We start from the raw sequence: 22,082 nt of genomic DNA on the forward strand, positions 1-22,082 counted from the left end.
CTAAAATGACCGGCAATTTTGCTTTTTTCAAATTCTCCGGCGTGGTGTGGGCGGAAAATGTTTGATGCGTTTGCAGAGTAAAACCTCCGTTTTCAAATTCCTCCGGCTTGGTATGGGCGGAGCCTCAAACTAAGTGAAAAAACAAGCTGCTTCGCAAAGTTATTGGACAACTTTAATAATTGAATTACATGTCATTAAGCTTGCTGTTCTGAAGACGTTTATTGGATTTACATTGTAATCTATGTGAAATACATACATCAAAAATAAAGAGCAATTTAATGATAATGTCAGTTCACTCATGAATTAGTAAAACTAAAGCAATTTACTGTAATTTGTCGTAATACACGTCTTTTGTTGATGTTGATGCGAATCTTTCACTCATGTGTTCTTTTCTTGCTGACGTTTTGCGTCCTGCAAAGCTGTCTGGCCGTACAAATCTCCTTCTGTTAACAGTATCATCTGCCAGAGAAAAATAAAATATCTTCAGGTTCAGCAACTGTCTCCATTAACAACAACAGCCTTTATTTGCACTCATTCTTACACAAACGTACGTTTTATAAAGAGAAAATTAAAATGTAAAAGAGTGTTGACTTCCTCGAAACCATAAGGGCTGGTGAGGACAGGCAGCCAGCTGAATAGAGGTTGACTAAATTTACATGCAATGTAGTTTAGGGCTGAAAACATAAAACACTCACTCAACACACAAACACGGCACTCGCACATAACTGACTCAAAACTGAAAATATATCCAAATTTTATCAGTTAAGTTTTTTTGTTACAACTCGTTTTGCTATTCAAAGCAGTCAATTTTCCAGTCAAAAGACGAGTCTTCTTAACACTGTCCAAGTGGATTTCATAAAAAAAGCAACCGAAAAGAAATACACCCTTTCGCTATTAACAAACGACAAAATTTGTTATGCCTCCCAACTCAAATACGTTTTCCGATTGGAGGAGAATGTGTCTCGTGTCGTGGTTCAAAACTTCCTAGGGTGAACAAAACTCACTAACTCCCTAGGGAAACAAAAACTTGAACTTTCGACTCGCACGTGATCAGGTCGTACTCCTTAAAACCGCGGCAAATTTGTGAGCCAGCCGGAGTCAAGCAAACGATTTCTTCGCAGTTTTTTCTGTTTTTGAGTTGGGAGGTATAACAAAACACTTAATGACTGGTCCCGCGGGAAACAGTGAGTTTTGTTTCCCCTCGTCTCGGGGAAACAAAACTCACTGTTTCTCTTGGGGCCAGTCATTAAGTGCTTATTGTCCCTGATGTTTTCCAAAAATTCGAATTAAAGGCAGTTTTCAGTAAAACACACTGAAATGTTCACTGCCCACCGATTGATGTGCCCCATGAGATGACTCGGGGTCAAGACTAAATTTTGGAGGTTAGCATTTGGGGTTACCTATGCCAGGCGAAACTTCCCTAACTCTGCGCCAAGACAGCTTATTGGAAAGATGCCTATCCGTGCCATCTAAATTGTATTTTCACTATCCTACACTGTTTTTAAAATAAATGTTATTAAGCTAACCCGTGTTTGCAATTTCCGCTGGTTCCTTTTGTCCTGGCACACCAGCTTATACCTTGCCCAGAGTATTTTTCCTCCACACTGTCGCGGCACAAGACTACTGCGCCTGGATTTGACGTCTTGGATGACAGGGTTTTCTTGTGCATTTGTACAAAAAAACACAGCAACAAACAACAATAACAGAAACAAACTTAGTACTAACTTTGGCAGCATCTTCAAGACTCAACAGACCAATTTCGATATATTAAAATTCAGCCTAACACAATGGACCTCAGCACGAGACTCTGGGGAATAAACCCCACAAACTCTGTAGTTATTCCCCAGAGCCTCGTACTGGGGGCTATTGTTTTAGGCTGAATTTTAATATATCGAAATTGGTCTACTGCTTCTCCTCTGAAAGAAACTCATTTTAGAACTTTATATAGTTGCCTAGTGTTAAATCGTATTATAGACTTGAGCACTTCAATTCATTGTTGAGTAAATGATTGACTTGTTTTATGTCGACTGTAATAGACTTTGACAGTTTTAGTGGTTGTTTACTTTGAGTGACTACATTGATGTAAAAAAGAGGTATCATTTTTTTTGTCATTTACTGATTGCAGTAGGACGCGCAATTGTTTTAATTTAAAGTATGGGGTAATGTAATTGATTTAAGATTGTTTAGTTAAACACTAAAGCCATCTCGAAATTAAGAGTGCAAAACAATTACCAGTTTTTGTTTACAATGTGTTCTTTGACAGCACATTTGTAAATGGAAGGCTTTTAGCGTTATTTCATTGCGTAGTCCATTTCATCAAATAACAAAAAAAGACAATAAATCACTTAACGTAAGTGTTATGTTATTTAGCACTCCTGTGCTAATTGAAGATACTGTACGTATAGAAACAATTATTGTAAATATAACTGAAAACTTGTTAAAATCCCAACTGGTTGGAAGCTGACCAGTTGGCCATTCACAAGACGTGGAGGAGTTGAATTTGGGACCACGAACACAAAGCCATCCATTCCACTCGAAAATAAAATTCATATCCTTGTGCCGCCTTGTTATATCCTCTGTATGTCTTACAGCGAGCTGTAATAGAATCTGAAGATTCAGAGCTGGTATTAACTTCATCAGTGACTGTGGTGCCTAGAACTAGTTAGTTGAATCAAATGTGTGAACCAACATTATTTTGTTGACCTTCAAATAAGGAATGCTTGCGATAATACAAGATACACGGGTCCTCTTCTTGATATTCTTGAAAATCACAGCAAAGAGTAACACCAGACTAGGTGAATTCTAAATGAAGTAAAGAAATAGTTTGATACAAGGGACGATAGATCAAACTCTTTTGTTTGATATTTTTGTTTCAGGTTGCTTTTGAGCCGCATTTTATTATAAATTGATTCAGTAGAGGATAGGCATCCTTGGTGGGGCAACCGTGAAAGGAATTAGTCGAATTCGGGTAACTTAGTCCCAAGCTGATTCACCAGCGCCTCCCCCGACAAAAATATATTTTGTTATCATGAAACCGAGGTATGGTTCAAAAAATGGCGCCCTCTAATGCCATGCGCAGTGAACATTTCGTAGCCGACATTTTGTTCCAGAGGAGGATGTTTAGTTCTGCGAAGAAATGGGTTTGAAGGAAAGCGAACTCCGCGTTCTAGCCATACTTGGCCTGGTTATTTTAACACTTTGGTCATTGTTCGGTTTATTTTGGAGCCTTCTTCTTGTTTTCACGTTTCTGATCTACGCGTACAACTTCGGAAGACATCGAGCGGGAAATACTCGACGTGAACCCGAAGAGAGAGACTCCGAACATGATTTGAGTTACCAGGAGAAGTTGCACAGTACTTACCAGGAACCTCCAGATTTGCCGTTCACCGGCTTGCCGAGGGAAAAGATTTCCCTTAGGTCACCTATGCCATTGCTGTCCGAAGTTACAAAGAGGCTAAGTTTTAACACGAGGTAAGGATTAAGCTCAATTATGGGAAAATAAGCTTCATTTAAAAATCACGACATCTAAGAACGTGAAATGTGCTTTGCTATAAACTAAAATGGTTTAATGTTGAGATATGGGCTGTAACAATATACTGGGGTAAGTAAATGCTTCAGCTAAAATAACCATACTCAACTTTTACATTTACATGTACAAAATCATTGATGCATCTTGTAAAGTAATTTTTAAATACAAATAAAATACTTCTCGTGGCTTGAATTTTTTTTACGCCTAAATGCTGCCAAATGATACTTCTGCATATGCACTGTTAGTGTTGCCAGAATGTTAGTTGCAACCACTGTTGCATGTGCATCAGCTAACGATTTTGTATTGATTTATGACAAATCACTCACAGTAACAATACATGTAGCTCATTAAGCAATACTTATTTTTCAGCACTACCACACCTTTTCAAGGAAGAAACTCTTGGCACAACAGAGAGCTTGTACCAACTCCTTATCCATCCAGAGGGAATGCCTTCACTTATCGCCGTAAACCAAAACACTTCAGCCTGTTGAACCCTGCACTCCAGAGACCCTCTACTGTTAAGATTGCATCACCTGATGTCACGGTTAATAGAACGTTTACACTGTAAGTGTTGATTCTTCTTACTTATAGTGATTCAATGAGAAAACAATTTATTTCGACACCTGTTGCAATGTACAACGTTCATAAGATCACAGGTGTGAAATTGCCATCTTGTAATTGCCAAGATTTGTGAAAGAAGAACCAAACATACTTCAAGACCTTCACAGAAAAACATCACACATTACCAGGAGTTTTCATTCAAAAATTGGAGAATTTGGGGGAAGAGTACAATGTACCATTGTTTACATGATGTTTTCTTTTCTTCCACTGTTTCGAGTTTACATATCTGTGGAAACTGTGTCAGTTAAGGCTGTAACAGCTCAAATGTTTCAGCTACCAAAGGCCTGAGTAATTAGTCTAATTAGGCATGAGTAGATGTGAGATCAAAGTTTTCTACTTTAAAGCTGACAATCAGACTGATGTGTGTTCTCATATTAAGATCTAATAGTCCTTTGAAGAAAGCAACAGATGATTGGAACCCATGCAGTCGAGTCACAGTCCTCTCTGCACTCAAAGAAAGCAGAAAGAGGAGTTTAGTTGTTGAGGATGAGGAGGACGAGTTGATGAGGCCAACAAAGAGGTGCTTACATTTTTACCAGCTTCTAAACATTCAGACTGTGTTTTTGTCAAAGTGAAATATGAAATGTTTGAAAATCTTACAGTTCATCTACACTGTAAGCAGACATTGTTACAATCAGACTTAAGCCACAGTCCCAACATCGGATTGTCATCAGATGTCTTGGAGCTTGCATGCTGTACAGCTACCCTGCAAGCAGTTGGTTTCTCCTACACGAATTAGAAACCAACTGCTCACAGGGTACAGCTGTAGCTGTACAACAATATACAGTTGTAAAATGCAAATCAAAGCTATTATTTTTTTAATAGTAGAGTGCTACTAGCCCAGAAATGTATATGTAACTCCCATATGGATTTCTATTCAAAGGGGGATGTTACATGTATCACTAGGAGAGGGTTTTTTTTTTAAATTTTAGGAGGAGGACAGGGTTGACATGTAAACAAGATTTGTGTCAGTGTGGTATTGGGACTTACATTTAAAAAGGAAGCCATAGAAATAAAGCAACATGTTAAACATTTTCTAAGGAGAGTCTGTTAATGTTTCAAAATCTGGTGATAAGCCTAAGTTGCTGTTATTTTTTTTTTTTGTTTTTCAGGAGAGATACCAAACCAGTTGACTCTCACCTATTTGGCAGTCCCTTGTTTGCAAGCCGTAAAAGAGTAGCCATCCCAGAAAGTACCAAGACAACAGATGAGAACTTCAATAAAAAGAGCAAGGTCATAAGTCATAGTGATTCATCTGAAATGTTACCTAGTCAAACACCTGTACAGAAGGACTCTGTTGTACAAAAGAGAAAGAATAGGGACAGTGGGACAGAAATAACAAATGTAAGTGCAGCAATGTCCAGTTTCTTGTTAACTGTGATCAAACTCTTTCATTTGAGTACATTAAAAAAATACCGGTATATATGTATAAAGTTTGATAATATAACTTTGATCAAAAAGGTTTGACTAACAGTGACTCTGTGAGCTACAAGTGAATATGTGAAATGTCATATATTTGAACTGCAGAAAAAGATATGAAAACATGATTGATCATTGCAGTCATAAGTTGTAAAATTAAAGCCAGAAAAAATTCAGGCTTGAACAGAACACTGTTAATTAGCGCTGAGAACATGAGTAGTTCTGACTGTCCATTCCATAGGGTAGTTTTTGTCTTAATCATTTTCCTTTAAGTTCTTGCTTGTTTGACTTTCTTTTTTTTTTTTTTTGTTTTATCTAGAGAGTAGCCAACTTGGAGAGTACAGAAATGGGAGAAGATGAGAGCTCCAACAAAAAGACCAAGGTCATAGATCACAGCAATTCTTCTGAACCTGTGCACAGTCAAAGACAAACAGATTCTGTTGTACAGAAAAGGAAGGACAGAGCCACAGAGACAGAAAAATCGAACGTGAGTGCGATAATTTGGCTTGGATTAGTGTATGCTAGCGCTTTATCACACTTCAAATATCAAAGTGAATTCAAGTAAAAAGCAATTCTTAGTCATTACATGTATCAGCAGACAGTATATATATGGCTAGCGTTGTCTGCTCAAAGTTACCAGTGATCTGCAATTCTCGTCTTGCACTAAAGTTTATCAGAGTATTTACTCTGATATGTGCATAAAAATCAGGACTCAAAATGGCATCCCCCGCTAGTTGGTTGTGCATGTATTACTGCTGTTACTGTTTACTGTACATACACTGCAGTATGGAAAGAGCCAATACAGTCTTTTTTATTGGATCATTGTGCCATGGATGCTTAACTTCCTACAATAATTTCAAATTGCTATGTGTATTCTAACTTCACTTCACTTTTATTCGTACGTTATTATTAATGATACTTTTACTTGGTGCAGATATCACAACAAGCTGATGCAAAGGAAGAAAGTGAGAGAAATCAGTCGAGAAAGGCTAAGAGTTTGGTGCAGGAAACCAAAGACGATGAGGGCCAGAGGTGAGAAAATTTACAAATAGTTGTGTATTCACACAGATAACTATTTGTCAACATGTACATTTAGTATTGAAGATGTCACCGAAATACTGTATGGTGATCAAAATTACTCACTGGATGAACTATTTCTTGTTATGATCAGAGATACAAACTTGTATATTAACTGTTTCATAAGTTGGTAACTGTTTAATAAATGTGTGATTACATAAAAGAAAACTAAACTTATGAGGACAAGCAATTACATTCAGAAGATGAACAGCAATTTGAGGTCTAAAAATGACAAAAGTCTGATTTAGAAAAATAACCAAGTTGGCTTCTCTGTAGATGAAACAAAGTCAAACAAGCAAGAACTTAAAGGAAAAAGATGACTACAAAAAATCAGAAAAAAAAATAATCAGGAGAGGCTTGGCAGCCTTGGCTCTACAGCATGTATATCATATGCAGTAGTTGATACAGCAGATTATCATCTTGTGAAAAGGAAGATTACACGCCTCTGAAGTCGCCACTTTGAAATACATTAATTCTAGATATTTTACTTCACAGGGGAAGAAGCGAGCAGGAAAAAAGAGATAACAGCAGCTCACCCAAGCAAATGGTTAGTCATGAGGGGATATATATTGATAACTGATAATATTGTAGAAGTATCTCATGAATTTGTATGGTTGAACTAACTCTACTGAAGTAGCTGTAAATGTGTTTTTCTGGATCATACAAAGAAAACAGAAACAAGAAATAACCCATGTAGAGTGCACATGTGCTTTTTTGTATGTTTTATTGTCATTTGATATTACAATTTTTTTTTTTTTTTTACAGAAACGATTCACAGTTCCAAGGTTTGCTTCTAAAGAAGATTCAAGGCGGAGAGCTGTACCAGTGTACTGTGCTTCTAATGAGGAATCTGAGATGGTGAGATCTCTTTAGAGTCTTGTATGAATCTGAAGATTTCTACTGCTACTCAAAATAATTTGAGTATTACTCCCTTTCAATGACAATGGACTAGACAATGTATGAATAAATGTGAAGACTTGTATCTCTCAATTACATCTGTACAATGGGCTGGGTAAAATATTAGACTCTTGCAGGCATTCAGTGAGTTGGGTGAAGGGTGAAAAATGGCGCACAAAAGAATAGGGGAGAAGCACAGGGCAGGAAGGCAAGAGAACTCCATCATCGCAGCAAGCCTTTGTCTCCTTTATTTCACTTTATTTCACATGAGGCACTCCAACTAACTGAATGCCTGGAAGAGTCTGCAGCAATACCGGTATTTAGGCCGTTCTATTCAGATGAATTGGGTTTTGCATTCTTATTGTATGGATTGCCTTTTCACTCAGATACCATTCACAAACCTTGGGAATTACCTCTAGGCTTGGAATGTAAGATTCACACCTTGTTTCTTGTTATTAGCCTCAAAGAAGAACTGTGTCCAGAAAAATTAACCAGGAGCAGATCAAGATTGATCGCAGACTTGCTTGGGAGCGTGTGAAGGAGCTGCTTGGTGGTGATGAAGATGACGAGGAGGAGGAAGAGGCTACCAGAGCTTCCAAATCAGGTATATACAGATAGGTACATGTACTTGTACCCCGCAAGGTGGATTTTCCCCTCACTTTCTGCTCTGATCAGATAAGAAAGGGAATCACTGTCTCGCAGGGTAGGTACTCATGGGCTTCCACAGGGGCAAAGCACCTGCCAAACTGACCGGATGTGAGGAGTATTTTGCCTACCTGGTTTGACCATCCAGAGGAAAGTTTTTCTTATAAAGAAGTTCTTACAAAGAAGTTCAGTTCAAAAAGGTTTGTGAAAACCTGTTGCATGTGAAACACCAGTTGCTCTCCCGCTGAAAACGCGAATGAAACCCCTGGGTACTCAAGCAAACTAGGAAAACCTAGCAGAGTGCTGGGATAACCAGTGAATGACAAGCATCCCATCGAAGGGGAGTAACAGTGCTTATTGTTGCTTCATCCTAAGATACACTTCTGCAGTCAGCAGTCTAATATTGCACTATCCGGACATCTCAGTGAACCAATCAAAATGCTCTTTTTCATGAGGCCCAGTTTGGGAATTACTAATGAATACATCAAGTGACATGTCCAAATGGTTTCTTACATTAATAACAATAATGATCATTGTGGTGCTTTTCTAACAGGTGATGTTCCTTTGAATCCCTCTTCAGGTACAACAGCAGCTTCATCAACAGCTGCTGGTACTTCCACCTCTTCATCGTTATTGAAGATCCCTACTGCCGGGGCTGTGACCAGTGCCGGGACAATAACCACCACCACCACTCAGAGTCTCATCACCCCAGCGCCTTCTTCTGGCGTCCCACAGAGGACCACAGGGGTTCAGGGAGTCCCTGTGACAAATGCCCCATTTTTGCAATCCCAAGGTACAGCGGTGCCCTCATTACAGTCTCAGCAAGCGTCAGGGCCCGGGCTATTGGCTAATTTGTTAAGTAATCCAGGATCATCAAAGAATACCTCATCGGCAGCAGGATCACAAACAGCTACTCCAGAACAAGCGCAGTCAGCTGTTACTGCCCAGACATCTGGAGTAGTAAATTTATTAAAAACTCCCACAATAGGATTACAAGCAAACGTGTCACTAACATCAACTGCAACTGCAACCCAAGGTCCTGCAGGTTTCCAGTTCTCATCTTCTTCGTCTTCGTTTGGAAATTCGCCCTTTGTAAAGCCAGCAATATCAAACCAATTAACTTCATCCTCAGTTTCTTCTCACAAAAATACGTCTGACACCAACACCAGCTCAGCCCAACAACCAGGCTTTAGTTTTCCTGCAATTTCTTCTTCGGGGCCTGGCCAGGCAGGGTTTACATTTGCAGCTGCTAGTGGCGCCCCAAATGCTGTTAGTTTAGGTCAAAATTCAACACAAAACACTCCTGGAACAAGCTTGTTTAATTCTCCAAGTACTTCCGCTTTGGGAGCAGCTAGTTCTCAAAAACCTGTTACGTTGGCAGGTAACAGTTCAATTGCACCATCTCAGAATCCATTCGCATCTATTGCCAAGCCTACACAAAATAGTTCTGTGTCCAGTGCGTTGCCAGCACCGAGCGGTTTTGCCGGGCAAAGTTCAAACGCAGCTCAGAGTTCTTTTGGTTCAGTAGGCCAGAACAAGTTGGCATTTGGTGCCACAAACATGCAATCTGTACAAGGACAACAGAGTCAAAGCCCATTTGGTGGTACCCCCAGCACTATGTCGGGTTTCGGTTCAACGTCTGCGCAAAACACTTTTGGAGTTGCAGTTAGTAAAAGTTCTACGCAAAGTCCATTTTCCCAGGGTACGTTGGGAGCGCAGGCCAACCAAAACACTTCCCAGGGACCTGCCCAAAAAGCCTTCGGAGCACAACAGCAAAACCAGCAAGCTACTGCAAGTACTTTTGGAAAACCGTCCGGCAAAAGTACATTTGCGAACCTAACTAATACTCCAGGCAACTTTACGTTTGGTTCACAAGTCCAACAAAGTGCCACGCAGAATGTATTCGGAAGCCAGACAACTCAAAATGCGTTTGGACCTCAAGCAAATCAAAATACTAGCCAAAGTGCCTTTGGAAACCAACTTACCCAGAATGCCTTTGGAGCCCAAGCTACCCAAAGTGCTTTTGGAGCATCTTCAACCCAAAAGACAACTCCGTTCACTTTTGCCGCTCAGAACACTGTCCAGAACCCTTCCAACACACCTTTCGGTGGGTTTGGTAAAACTGGTACCCAGAGTACTTTTGGGGCAGCGCTTTCCCAGAATACTGCAGCTCCCTCAGGTGGATTCAATTTCAGTGCTACCGGAAGTAACCCTGCACCTGGTGGTTTTAATTTCAGTGCAACTGGCAATAAACCCAATGGTTTTCAGTTTGGTAAGAGTGACATGTAGTTATTGTTTCCTTGGGATTAACTTCTCGTGTCATTGAAGCGCTTGATACAGCAAGTGTGTTTTCCAATCGTTTTGCTAAAGTGCGTATTTTTGAACTACAATTACTTCTCGGGTAGTTTTTTTTTATTATTCTTAATTGCCTTCACATATTTGACATTTGACCAAAACTACCGAATGGCTATGGACGGATCTGATTTGCAAGGTCTTAAAAAATCTTCGCATTGTTCAAGGTCCTTGAAAGTCACAAATAAAAAACGCTACTCGTGGGGATAAGTGGGGTTTCGTCAGGGAAATCTCTTGAGAAAATGCCAGAGGCCTTCCCAAAAACTAATCTGGCCTGAGAAGCGTATTTTTATCCTGCAAGTTACACGCAGAGCTGAGAGCTCGACGGAAAAATGTGTCAATCCTGTTGTCGTATCCTCAACTGCCTCTTTTCGTGAAGTTCATTTGAGTGTGTTGTTTCTGTAGGTGCAGCGGGAAGCAGCGGTAATTTTGGTCAATTTGGCCAAACAACTGCTCAGCCTGGAGGTAAGAATATTCTTATAAGATGAACAAATTGTAAAAACTCCTATCCTAAGCACATTCTTAACTATGATTCCACTCCCCTGATTGTGGAAATCTTCCACGTTAGGTGTGGTTCGCGTATGTTGAATCCCCTCTCAAAATGGCCTGCTTCTTTTCCCGCATGCTTCTCTCGAACGTCTTACGTGCAAGAATGTTGTTGTCTAGGTGTTGAAGGTCTGACCGAAGCCGAAGTTTTACCTCTTATTACTTCAGATCCATGATCGTTGTAAATCTTGCCCAATACTTTCGTCTCTTTCATCTCTCACAGCTGCGCCCGCAACACCTACACCCAGTGGTGGTTTCAACTTTGCTCCAGGGTCTGGTGGCATGCCGGGAAGTCCGTTTGCATCACCTGCGGCTGCGCCAACGTTTGGCATACCAAGCACTCCACAAGGGGCGGGCAGCACGCTGACGACAAGATCGCGGGCTCGCTTAACGGCCCGACGGAGAGGCAAGAAATGAGAGAGGGCAAAATAACTGTAGCTGCCAAGAACATTGGACTGTATGTAGGGGAATAAGACTTTAACAATGATGCAATTTTGTATTTGTATATAAATTTACAAAGGATATCGTTCGGTTTTATTCCATACTCGATTTATTGCGGATTTCAGATTATGTAGTTTTTCAATTTTATATATTTGATTAATAAATGAACTTTGTACATAGTGTTCATTTTGTTATCGTTGTCTTTTCAAATAACACCTCCCTTAATTAATCTGCTTTAGCGAACCCGTGAAATTGACTCTAATTTCTGCAACTTTAATTATATTATTTTCGACTAAGAGTATGAATCTAGCTTTTCCCAACGTATAGCTATGCAGTCAAGAACCTTAACAGCTTATCTACTTGCTTCATTTTAATCTTAAGTCGACGTTTCTTAAGAATTCAGGTAGCTCCTCAGTTTTATAGGAATCTTTTCATCGGAATATATTGTCCTTATTGTGCTCTGGCCATTACTGTAGGTGTCTTGTTTGTGCTATTTCGTTAATTTCTAGTATGAAAAAAAAAATTGCTTGTCGTTCGCGTTAGTTCATAATTTTGCGCAATTCCGCCCTTCCTTTTCACATTTAATTAAGTAGAATTACTTTAAAACATTTCTAGTGAAAGCCTAGCTTTGTCGAAAGTCTTAACTACGAATATAGTCATTTAGAAAATGAATTTGTATTTTACATACGAATCTCGCGGTGCTCGAAAGTCATTTACTTTGTTTATAACAGTCAAAACTATCTCGAAACTAAATCTGGAACACAGTGATAAATTTGATATAGAAATTTAACAAATTATCCGTCGTGGTTCACGTTCTACGGACAACGCAGAATTTGGTCATTTCACGTTGTTGTTTTGCAAAGGACGGCAAAGAAATGTACCAAGAATTATAACGCACGTGCACAGCCACTGTACTGCTCATTAAACCTTTTGTTTAACGACGTTGCCGTTGCCTTTCTTAGGCTCCGTCCCCACGTATCCGGATATTCTTTAAATCCGCAACTTTTTCTCTCCGGATTCAAAAATTTCCCCGTCCACACGTAGCGCATTCAAATCGAATCCGCCTGTCCACACGCATTCGATGGTATCCGGATTCACTCGAGAGAAACCAGGCCTACACGTTGTGCCGCCATATTGGTTTATTGTTCGGTAAGAGACTGGCCACGATTTTGCTACGTCATTGTATTCGAAAATATCCGGATTTACTGTCCACACGTTATCGGAATTATTTTTTTTCCACTTGGGAGAGCAGATTCAAATATATCCGGATTCGCTGCCGAATTCGCCGGGTACGTCTGGACGGAAGCCGTGTCCGGAAAGAAAAAGTTGCGCTTTTCAAAAATATCCGGCCGGATACGTGTGCACGGGGCCTTAAACTCCCTATTGATCTACTCAAGCTCAGTTGTTCTCAGCTTGTTTTTGTTTCTCTTCGCTCTTTTCTGAGTCCGTTCCCTCTGTTTCCATGTGTTCTTGTTTGGGCGGTGCATCCACGTCATCAATTAGTTCGTAAAATTCTTCTTTGAAGGCAACTATATCTGAGAAAAACAATTAAGAGCGTTGATTATCGCGGCGATGGTCGGCGGTGGTTAGTGCGCTCGTCTGCACATAGAGCGGTCCGGGTTCAAGCCCTGGTCGGGGACATTGTGTTGTGTTCTTGGGCAAGACACTTAACTCTCACAGATCCCTCTCCACCCAAGTGTATAAATGAGTACCGCGAAATTAATGCTGGGGGTAACCCTGTGATGGGCTAGCATCCCATCCTGGGGAAGTAGAAATACTCCTAGTCGCTTCATGCTACTGAAACCGGAGATAAGCACGTACCGGCCTTATAGGCCACTTGGCTCGTATGCAGACTTTACCTTTACCTGTTAGCGCTAGTCTTGAGAGAGGGTTTGAAAAAGTTTCTTTCGAGCTTTGAAACGTAAGACCAAGTCCGTTCAAATCCTTGTCCATAGTGGGTTATTTTCAACCGTTATGTCAGGTTCCTCGACAATCTAAACTGGCGCTATATCTTGGAAAGTTTCTTGTCCGACACCTAAACACAGTCACCCAAGGCACGAACGGAAACCACTCGACACGATCTGGTGTTGAACACGGCCGACAGACTTTGCAATGAACCTTATTTAAGTGTAAAGGCCGTTGAACATAATTCTCTAGAATAACAAGATTAACTCAGCTGAAAAAAAAAAAGAATACTTACTAATGACAACTCTAAAAATTCTCCACAGTCGAAGAACGATAATAAAAGCCAAGCCATTCCATGCCCTCTTAGCGCGGATTACACTGAAAGGTAAATCACATAACATGAGTAATACTTCGTGCAAAGGCCCCTTTCCGATGTTTCTTCGTCCATACTGGTCTAAGTAGACTATGCGAAATTGATTGTTACACGATTTGTGTCTAGTTTTATGGACATATAATTCTCTCGAACCGATAAATTTTTCTCTCGAGGATTTCATCTGGTGCTCTTCGTGTTTTTTCCCACTCCCTGCTCTCCTATATTTACCTCTTCCAGACAACCACTCACTCACGCGTTCCTATTGACCAGCGGTCCACAAAAGGGAGAAAAATTCGTTCCTCGTTTAGTAACCGCTGGCCAGAGTAAAGCGTGGGAGCTTACCATACAGACAGTACTTGGTTGACACTATCGGCATGATGTTGTGTTGGGTTTGGCTGCAGAACTGACTCACCTTAGCACTACCTCAATTACGAAGGCTGATACGACCACAAAGCCATCAAATATCTGAAGAGTGGAATAGATCATCGGTTATGTATAAGGACTGTGTGTGTTACTGTTGGAAGCAAGAGCTGCACAGTTGTGGCCTTACCTCCATTTTCTCCTCTAAGTAATACTCGCATCCCATTGCATAGAATTTGAGAAAAACCTGTGAAAAAGAATGTTCGGCGAATCAGTCGATGAGGCGCATTAGAAACCAGCACCTTTACATTAAGAAAAGGTTAAAAGTTTGAATTTAAAAACTCCGCAAAGACTGACCTCTAAGACGAAGACACCAAGGATAGAAAGACCAACAAAATGAAGAAGGTGCCTTGATAGGTGACTCTCATCTGAAAAAAGGAAAGTTAGTCCTAAGCGTGACACAGAAATACACAAAGACAGCAATTTTTCTTAGACAGTTCTGTCCAAGGGAGAAAGGCGCAATGAGGTTAACTTTATGTGAAGCACCAACCCGTTAAACAAGGTCAGACCACAACAGCGGGAACTCCGTGCCCTATACTCTTTGCAAGAAGTGTGTGGGTTCTTTAACGTCCCCTGCTAACCATTTAACACTGAAGATGCAGGAGACGGGGCCTACGGGTTATAGTCCTTATCCGAGAAGACTTGAGCGTCTAACCGTTTGCATATGTAATTACAAAGTCTACAAAGGCAGCACATTCTCCCCAGTTATTTTAAGACCCTGAGTGTTGGTTCGGTGTGGGGCTCGAACCCTCGACCTCCCGCACAGCAGTCTGGCGCTCTATCAACAGAGCTAATCAGGCGCGTGTGATCTCATGTCCATATTTTTGCCAACTGACCTCAAGTTAAATTCAGTCCCGTCTTTGATCAAGAGTGAAATCCTTAGAGAACTCTGTGGGATTCGTTATAGAGAATCTCATACATTAGAATCCCATCGAAACCTTGAAACCCTATGGAATAAGGAGAGCTTTAAACTCCTTTGGGACTTAAATCATTTTAGTTTAAAGGCGACCTCCAATATTTATCAAACCCTCTCAACTTTGATAGCATCGACTTTAAATTGCTGTAAAATTGCCACTGATTGGTCAAACCGCTGACACTACATGTAATAACTTCGTTGTCGAAATTTCCTTTTTTCAAAACCGTCGTTCCAGTACCTTTAATGACGTGGAATTCGATCAGCATGAGAACGAGGTTGATGAGCACTTCAATTAAGACCAGGATGACGATCCCCAACTGCCATGTGACTCCTGTCAACATTACAGCCAATGAGTGGCGAAGAACCCTTGAAACGGCAAAAAAGAGGAATTTTCTACATGTTACAGACACGACGTAAATACAACCTAGTTAGTGGGGTTGGGTTCTAATCATAAATACTCCTGTTTGCTTTAAAATACGGTTTAGATTACGTACGCTCTGATTGGATAAAAGCGATTAAACATGTTTTACTGGAATTAGTGTGATATTGTTTCCCGCAAAAAGAAGCCGGCATTAATGCTGGCATAAAACATGCTTAAAGGAGCTCAGTCAGTCAATGTGCTCTCTTGATTTTGTGAGTGTGAGTGAGAACTTTATTAAAGTGTCAAAAAAAAAAAACCTTATAACCTGGGAATAAAAACACCATACTAATTAGGGGACACTGCTAAAAAACTATACTGATACTAATATTAATACAATAAAAAAATAAATGACTTGAAGGGCATTATGTACAGCATAGGATGCAGCCCTTACAGCCGGTGTCCATTAAGCGAGTTATATCCCTTTTGCGAATATAGTTTGTAAAAGCTTGCAGTGTCTTGGCTGATCTGTCAGCCATAGACAGTTTGCCCCATAATTTGGGTCCTACATAACGCAAAGAGTGCTTCCCATAAGTAACAGTGTTGTATCTAGGAGCAGAAAAATCTGATTGTCTCAGGTTGTATGCAGAAATATGCTCGTTAAATGTGAGGGTTTTATTTCGTTCCTTGGGACTTCAGTATTTACGACCTGGTCAAAACAGATCGTCACACAGGTTAGAATTCCATCTCAAGTACATTTACGGGGCTCTTTGACAAAGCCAGCTTAAAGCTATAATAATCTGTAACAGACGAATAGAAAACCAGTCATGGCGAATCAGTTCCGGGTGATTCGTTCACTTGTAACGCAAGTACGCTAGTAACGTTTCGCTCGTACTATACGTCTTGCTTTGAGAGGGTCAGCTGTCAGTTAAGTGGCTGTTAATAATTGGTTGTTAAGTAGCTGTTAGTAATAACTTAACCCTCTCCTAGGTGACTACCTTTTATAGAAAGTATGCACATAATTAAATGAAAAACCCTTATTTTCTTAAAATTATTTGTTTTCTACTTTTTTTTACAGGCAACTGCTAATGAAAATCAATGCCTAAATAATATCTGCCAATGCCGGTACCTTACAAATCCAGGCGAAAACGAACTTCTTCTGACCTTCTGGCTCTGAACACGATCTACCAACGAGTCATAACGAATGGGTAGCGATTTACATTTCGCGGAATAAGTAAACATATGAGTTTCTCGCACTTATAATTTAGTTACACTCACTGAACACCAGCAAACATTATTAATACATTATTTTGAGCAAACTGAAACAACGGCGTCTTCGATTCCCAGCGTCTTGAAAGGGTTAAAAACTCGGCCATGCTAATCGCAATTACAGAATGCCACGGAGAATGTGATGTTCGATTTAGACGACTAAACATTATAAAAATTAAATAACAAATACCGTTTACTTTGCTGCGTGCTTCCCCCGCGAGTATGACTGGTAGTTCCAGTTGCCATTGTATATCCGTAGTTACCGTAAAATATTTTTTCTTTACTTATTCCACAGGTAGCCAAGGTGTCCAAGGCATCTCAAGTTCACTATGTGAGCGACACCAAACTTCGCGGATTCTCCGGTCTTTTCGCTACAAAGCCGTTTCGCTCTGTAAGTCCGTCTTGTTTCAACTGAAAGTCGATTCTCTACACATCGATCGCTTTAATAGCAGCACACAATTAGATTCTCCCTGTGGCCCAGGACTCTGGCCTGAAGCGTCATCCGTGGCGGGGGGAGGGGGGGGGGAGGGGCATACAAAAAGGACGGGGGTGCTCGTAGTACCTTTTAAGGGTTGAAAAAGTAGTTTTGGAACCTCTTAGGGTGCTAAACCTCAAAACGTCCACAGCTGGAGCTTGTGCGGTATTGAGCCGAAACATTTTGACAGGAGCAGGAGATAATGTGTTATGTAAGCATTGGTGCCTGTAGCTTAGGGGAGAATAATGTTTCAAGCCACGCCCACAAAACAGGATCATCAGGCCAGATCGAAGAGATTGGTAATGATACGTGTACACTTGCATTCTGTCTACCTTACATTTTATTGAAAGAAATTCTGGATGGGGTTACCTGAGGGAAAAAAAATTGACAACTGACAGATACCCGAATCGAAACCTTAACAACTGACAACTGACATTTGTAGTCAGATTTACTGACAACAGACCAAAGGCTTTATCCATTATTATTCCTTTGCAATTCATCAAAAATAACTATTGTTCGGTTGAAATAACATACACAACATTAACTAATTTTGTTTTTTAGATTTATACCTGTTTGTTTATTCGCAGAAAATACGCGTTAGTTGTTAGTTTTTAATCCGCCCATTGTGATCTTTAGTTTTGTCTGCGTGAATAAAACACGTCACTTCAATGTCTAGCCTGTCATTTGATGTCCAAATTGATTAAATCGCGAGCTAGTTGTGTAAACCGTGGGCTCGAACTCAAAGTAAAACGCTGCAAATGCTTGAGTCTCCAAGGTCGGCATGCCAATCCCCTTGAAAAATAGGAATAAACGGAGTGTCTTCAATCTGTACCGAATCAGTTGCCAAAATCAATAGCACAAACAGCCGTCAATTGAGCGTTTTATATGCCTATCTTTCGTAGACAAAATTGATTAACCCGAGAGTTTCCAGAGCCGCCCTTCATACGAATCTTATATTAGGAACGTAAAGAATGGTTTACACAGCAGCGCGACGAATCCTTACACAGGAATGCAGAAGCCACTACATATAACTCGTGTCCGCGTGACTTTGGTCACGCGGACACGAGGCAAAAATCCGTGACGTGATGCATAAACCGTGACGTACTCCTTTGATGTGAAGAACGGTCAATCGACAGCTTACGTTTTACAGATTTCCCGTCCGTTTTCATCACAATATCATATTCACTTGAATTCGACTCTCTATTTGTTAGCTATTGCAGCTTTCAAGTAATTAATTTATCAGCTAGTCAAAAAGGACACTCATGCGCGGCCTATTTTCTGTTGTAGTCCGAGAATATATGAACAGAGCCTCAATTTACTTGTTTGTTCTGAAAACAACTTTCTAAATGAGCCATTTACAAACCACACTCTATGTGTTCAATTTTACCTGCAACATTCTTTGCAGCTGCCTTGGGCCTCGTATGTTTCCGTCAGTCGTCTTCGCCATATTTCCATGTATGTTTTCCTACCATCTTCGTTATCTGATTTCGTGAGTTCCGCGCTACAGTGACACATAATGAAAAAAAAACAAGGTTGTCATTGTATATCTTTGAGTTACCCTCAGTCTACTAATTTCTAAATTCTGTGGTAAACTGCGTCGCAAAAATCGTGTTGTATCTCTCACAGTGAGCTTAAAACAATTGACAATTGAACATGTTGTGAAAAATTCGCCGCGGCCGGTTCAATTTCGAGACTCAAAATTTAAGCCGTTTGGAACATTAATGTCGAATTCTAAATCCGCAAACTATTCTGTTGATAATCTGTCTTACTTAAAGATTATTTCAGGTTTAAACGACATCAAAACTCGACTAAAATTAATATTTTAGTCAGAATCATCGATCAGTAAAAGTCATGCAGCGGTGGCGAACAAGAACTGACAAAAACCTCTTTTCGCAAAAGATTGTATGTTAAGAGACAACAACCGTCTGCTTCCTGTAAATGAGATCACTTTGAATATCAAACAACTCAATGACATCAAAATGTTTGAAGAATTGTTTTCTCTTGGATTATATTTCATTCGAAGGATTTTGAATAAACGAAATGAGCATCGGAGCACTGATGAAAACTAACTCTGAGCCATCGCCTATGCTTGTTGAGTAAAGTCAGTTGCTATACTCTTTACCTTTCGTCCATTACGGTCAGGTGTTTTCCGCTGTATATATACAAACTGCCTTTGTTCAAAAAGGCGACTGCAATTCCCTTTACACTCGCCTTTCCTGAAAGCCTTCTTCTTTCACTTGTCGATTTTGTCTAAAATGGTAGTCATGTTGATAAAAAAAGAACTGTCGGAGTCAACAACCATAGGGAAATCGACAAACAACTAACTTAGAAAAGAGTAGATCTCAAAACGTCACCGAAACAAAGCAGACGGGAAATTAGCATACGCAAATGAAGTGTATGCGATATGGAGAGGGTGATTCCTGCTAATTTAAGCCACGATATCGAGACATATGGTACTTTACAACGATAACAATCACATGCCCAGTTTCCCTTCTTCGTTTTTGGCTCTTTGCTGAAACTGTGAGATTTTTTTTTGAAAACCTGAAAACCTTAAAACTGAAAACTGGAAAAAGCTGAAAACCTTTAAAGATTTGAAAAATCGAAATGTTATCATGATCAGCTCTGTTGTTGGTTTGTCTTCGACGAAATTACGTTGACGATAATGGTGGATGATCACGGACTGTTGATCTGACAGTGTATTAATTAATGATCAATAATTCACCCAGTCAGGCTGTCATTAATTACTCGTCGCATCCGGTTTCATTTTTATCTTTTATTACATGTCGGTTGAGTACTCCTCAGTACAATCAAAATTTCTTCCTTTAAAACACTTTTTACCGCCCTACCCTCTCCTCTCCTCCCCTCCCCTCTCTTCCTCTCCGCCCCCCGCCCCCCCCCCCAAACGAAAAACAATCATGTGCGTGAAGTTTTTAGAGATAAAAAATGTGCAGAGTCAATCCGCGATACACTCATTCAGGAAACTCAAATTCGTCCTTTCAAAGTGTTTTTATTTTCAGTGGCAGTGGCACAGAAGATCCCTATAAATGCTGAAAACGAGAGGTTGAACAGTTTGTGAATTTTCTGTATGCGCCTGCAATAAGAAGGAAACGCGGAATACGAATTAGACCCATGCCTTCATCAGCAGCCGCGATTAGCGGTAGCACTCCATGTACTAAAAGATTTAGTTCACGTTGTTTTCCCTCTACACGTTTTTAAGAAATAAACGGTAGGAATCATAAGCAAGGAGATTTCTCCAGGCTTCAGTCTTGGTTGATCAGCACATCTGGATGATTTAATTTTGATTTGAAGTTCGAATTCTCAAGATTAAATCGAAAGTATCGCAGTCATGGACGGGACTATTGTGCGCCGTCTGGGATTTGTTGACATACTTGTTGCATCAGTGTTCACTGGAGCATTCTTCTTTATAGCATTACTGCTGTACCAGCGAGCCAAGGAACATCCAATGAATAGTCTTCTAAGAAAAGCTCATAGAGTAGATGGCTTTATCCAGAAGCAACTGGCAAAAAATCTTTACCGAGAAGACTTCGATCCGCTTCCGCCTGTAATGGGAGAAGGCGATGATTTGTATTTACTTGAGAAGTGTGGCAGTGTAATGGAGCGCTACGGTTTCTTTTCAGTCGAGGTAACAGGAACTGAACAGGACATTGATGTGATGGTTTCTCCGAAGATGTTTGCCGTTCGAGACTTGGATGTCGACGAAACACGCACACCCGTGGGTTTTGTTTGGGTGCGAATGAGCAACTTGTTACAGCAAATAGGAACACGAACGTCGGATCTGCTCGAAGTGTTAAAGGAAGCGAATCAACAGTTTGTAAGCGCAAGCGCGATATATCAGCATTTTCTAAGGATTGCACAATCCAGAAGTGAAGATCTTGACTTCCACGTTGTGAAGAACGAGCCGGCAGTAACATTCAAAGCAAAAGAATTGCACCAGGAGCGTTATGGCTATATGAGAGTTATTGATGTTGCGGTGTCCTTGACCTTCTCTGCTTGGCCTAATGTGGCAACAGAATGGTTGAATCGCGCGAACAGAGAGTCGCACCTTCTTAGCATCGGTACCATTCAAAAAATCGCAGGAAGTGGATGCCATTTAGTCTACAAGCCATCAGGTTTATCTGAAGATCCTGAACTAGACTGGAGGTTTTCATTCTCCAAAGCAGAGAGAACATTGCTTCAGTATCACAGTGATAAACACGCGCTCAAGCTTTGTTACATCATGCTAAGGTACGCATACAAGAAACACTTGAAACCGAGGTTGGATACAAATAAGGTTTTAGCATCGTATTATCTGAAAACTTTGTTTCTATGGCTCGCAGAGACAGAAACTGGGTTTGATTACTATAATCTAGATGATCGGCGACTAGGCGGTCTGTTTGAGTTCATGGTAAAGAAACTTATAGATTCTTACAAGAAACAATTGCTGCCTCATTACTTTATTCGTCAATGGAATCTGCTTCGGGACTTCGCGAAAGAAGACCTGAAACAAGTGCTAGATTTCTTGGAAGATCTTTTGCAAAATAGCAAAGATTACGTCACGTACATTCGAGATACACGGAAGTATGTTCCACCGCTGGCCAAACAAAATGGAGGACCATACAATGAACTTCTTATGATTATTGATGAGTCTTACACAACATACCTCCTAACTCAAGTACTCGTTATTGCAACTTCCACCTTTGCATCTCTAGTGTTTGTCAAGTGTGTGCTAAATCTGTTTTCTTTAGACCTAGCCCTATGCTCATTGTAATTTTATAACGGAAACCTTTTGATTTGAATGTGTCTTATTATATTGTACTTGTGGATTATGAAATGGAATAC

General features: G+C 40.3%; 3 protein-coding genes and 1 long non-coding RNA gene across 7 annotated transcripts; 2 read left to right on the forward strand and 2 right to left on the reverse strand.

The window, feature by feature from the left end:
- Positions 1–207: 207 nt before the first annotated feature.
- Positions 208–1,999, reverse strand: LOC145480338 (uncharacterized). Its single transcript, XR_014048511.1, has 2 exons — positions 1,527–1,999; positions 208–459 (listed from the first exon to the last, which is right to left on the reverse strand). It is a non-coding gene; the product is annotated as an uncharacterized LOC145480338 (long non-coding RNA).
- A 1,034-nt stretch (positions 2,000–3,033) lies between these two features.
- LOC145482045 (uncharacterized) lies at positions 3,034–11,713 on the forward strand. Of its 2 annotated transcripts, XM_081460622.1 has the most exons (12): positions 3,042–3,471; positions 3,899–4,093; positions 4,530–4,670; positions 5,263–5,494; positions 5,889–6,056; positions 6,504–6,601; positions 7,142–7,193; positions 7,412–7,504; positions 8,003–8,147; positions 8,769–10,460; positions 10,946–11,005; positions 11,310–11,713. In XM_081460622.1, exons 1-12 carry the CDS (start codon positions 3,137–3,139, stop codon positions 11,501–11,503), a joined length of 3,405 nt encoding a protein of 1,134 aa, XP_081316748.1. In that variant the 5' UTR covers positions 3,042–3,136; the 3' UTR covers positions 11,504–11,713. The 2 variants fall into 2 exon arrangements, with proteins under 2 accessions (XP_081316749.1, XP_081316748.1); XM_081460623.1 differs by lacking the exon at positions 10,946–11,005 and having other exon boundaries at positions 3,034–3,471.
- A 122-nt stretch (positions 11,714–11,835) lies between these two features.
- On the reverse strand, positions 11,836–19,576 carry LOC145482059 (voltage-gated hydrogen channel 1-like). Of its 3 annotated transcripts, none has more exons than XM_081460638.1 (8): positions 19,366–19,576; positions 18,631–18,744; positions 15,380–15,507; positions 14,523–14,593; positions 14,356–14,412; positions 14,218–14,270; positions 13,728–13,810; positions 11,836–13,062 (listed from the first exon to the last, which is right to left on the reverse strand). In XM_081460638.1, the coding sequence occupies exons 1-8, from the start codon at positions 19,374–19,376 to the stop codon at positions 12,926–12,928; spliced, it is 654 nt and encodes a 217-aa protein (XP_081316764.1). In that variant the 5' UTR covers positions 19,377–19,576; the 3' UTR covers positions 11,836–12,925. The 3 variants fall into 3 exon arrangements, 2 of the variants coding, with proteins under 2 accessions (XP_081316764.1, XP_081316765.1); XR_014048718.1 differs by having other exon boundaries at positions 12,970–13,401; positions 13,604–13,810; XM_081460639.1 differs by lacking the exons at positions 18,631–18,744; positions 19,366–19,576 and adding an exon at positions 16,959–17,293.
- A 562-nt stretch (positions 19,577–20,138) lies between these two features.
- LOC145482043 (cyclic GMP-AMP synthase-like receptor 1) lies at positions 20,139–22,011 on the forward strand. Its single transcript, XM_081460620.1, has one exon. It carries the CDS (start codon positions 20,590–20,592, stop codon positions 22,009–22,011), a length of 1,422 nt encoding a protein of 473 aa, XP_081316746.1. The 5' UTR covers positions 20,139–20,589.
- The last annotated feature ends 71 nt before the right edge of the window (positions 22,012–22,082 follow it).

The sequence above is a fragment of the Orbicella franksi genome, chromosome 3 (assembly GCF_964199315.1).
Source record: "Orbicella franksi chromosome 3, jaOrbFran1.1, whole genome shotgun sequence".
Taxonomy (NCBI): Eukaryota; Metazoa; Cnidaria; class Anthozoa; order Scleractinia; family Merulinidae; genus Orbicella; species Orbicella franksi.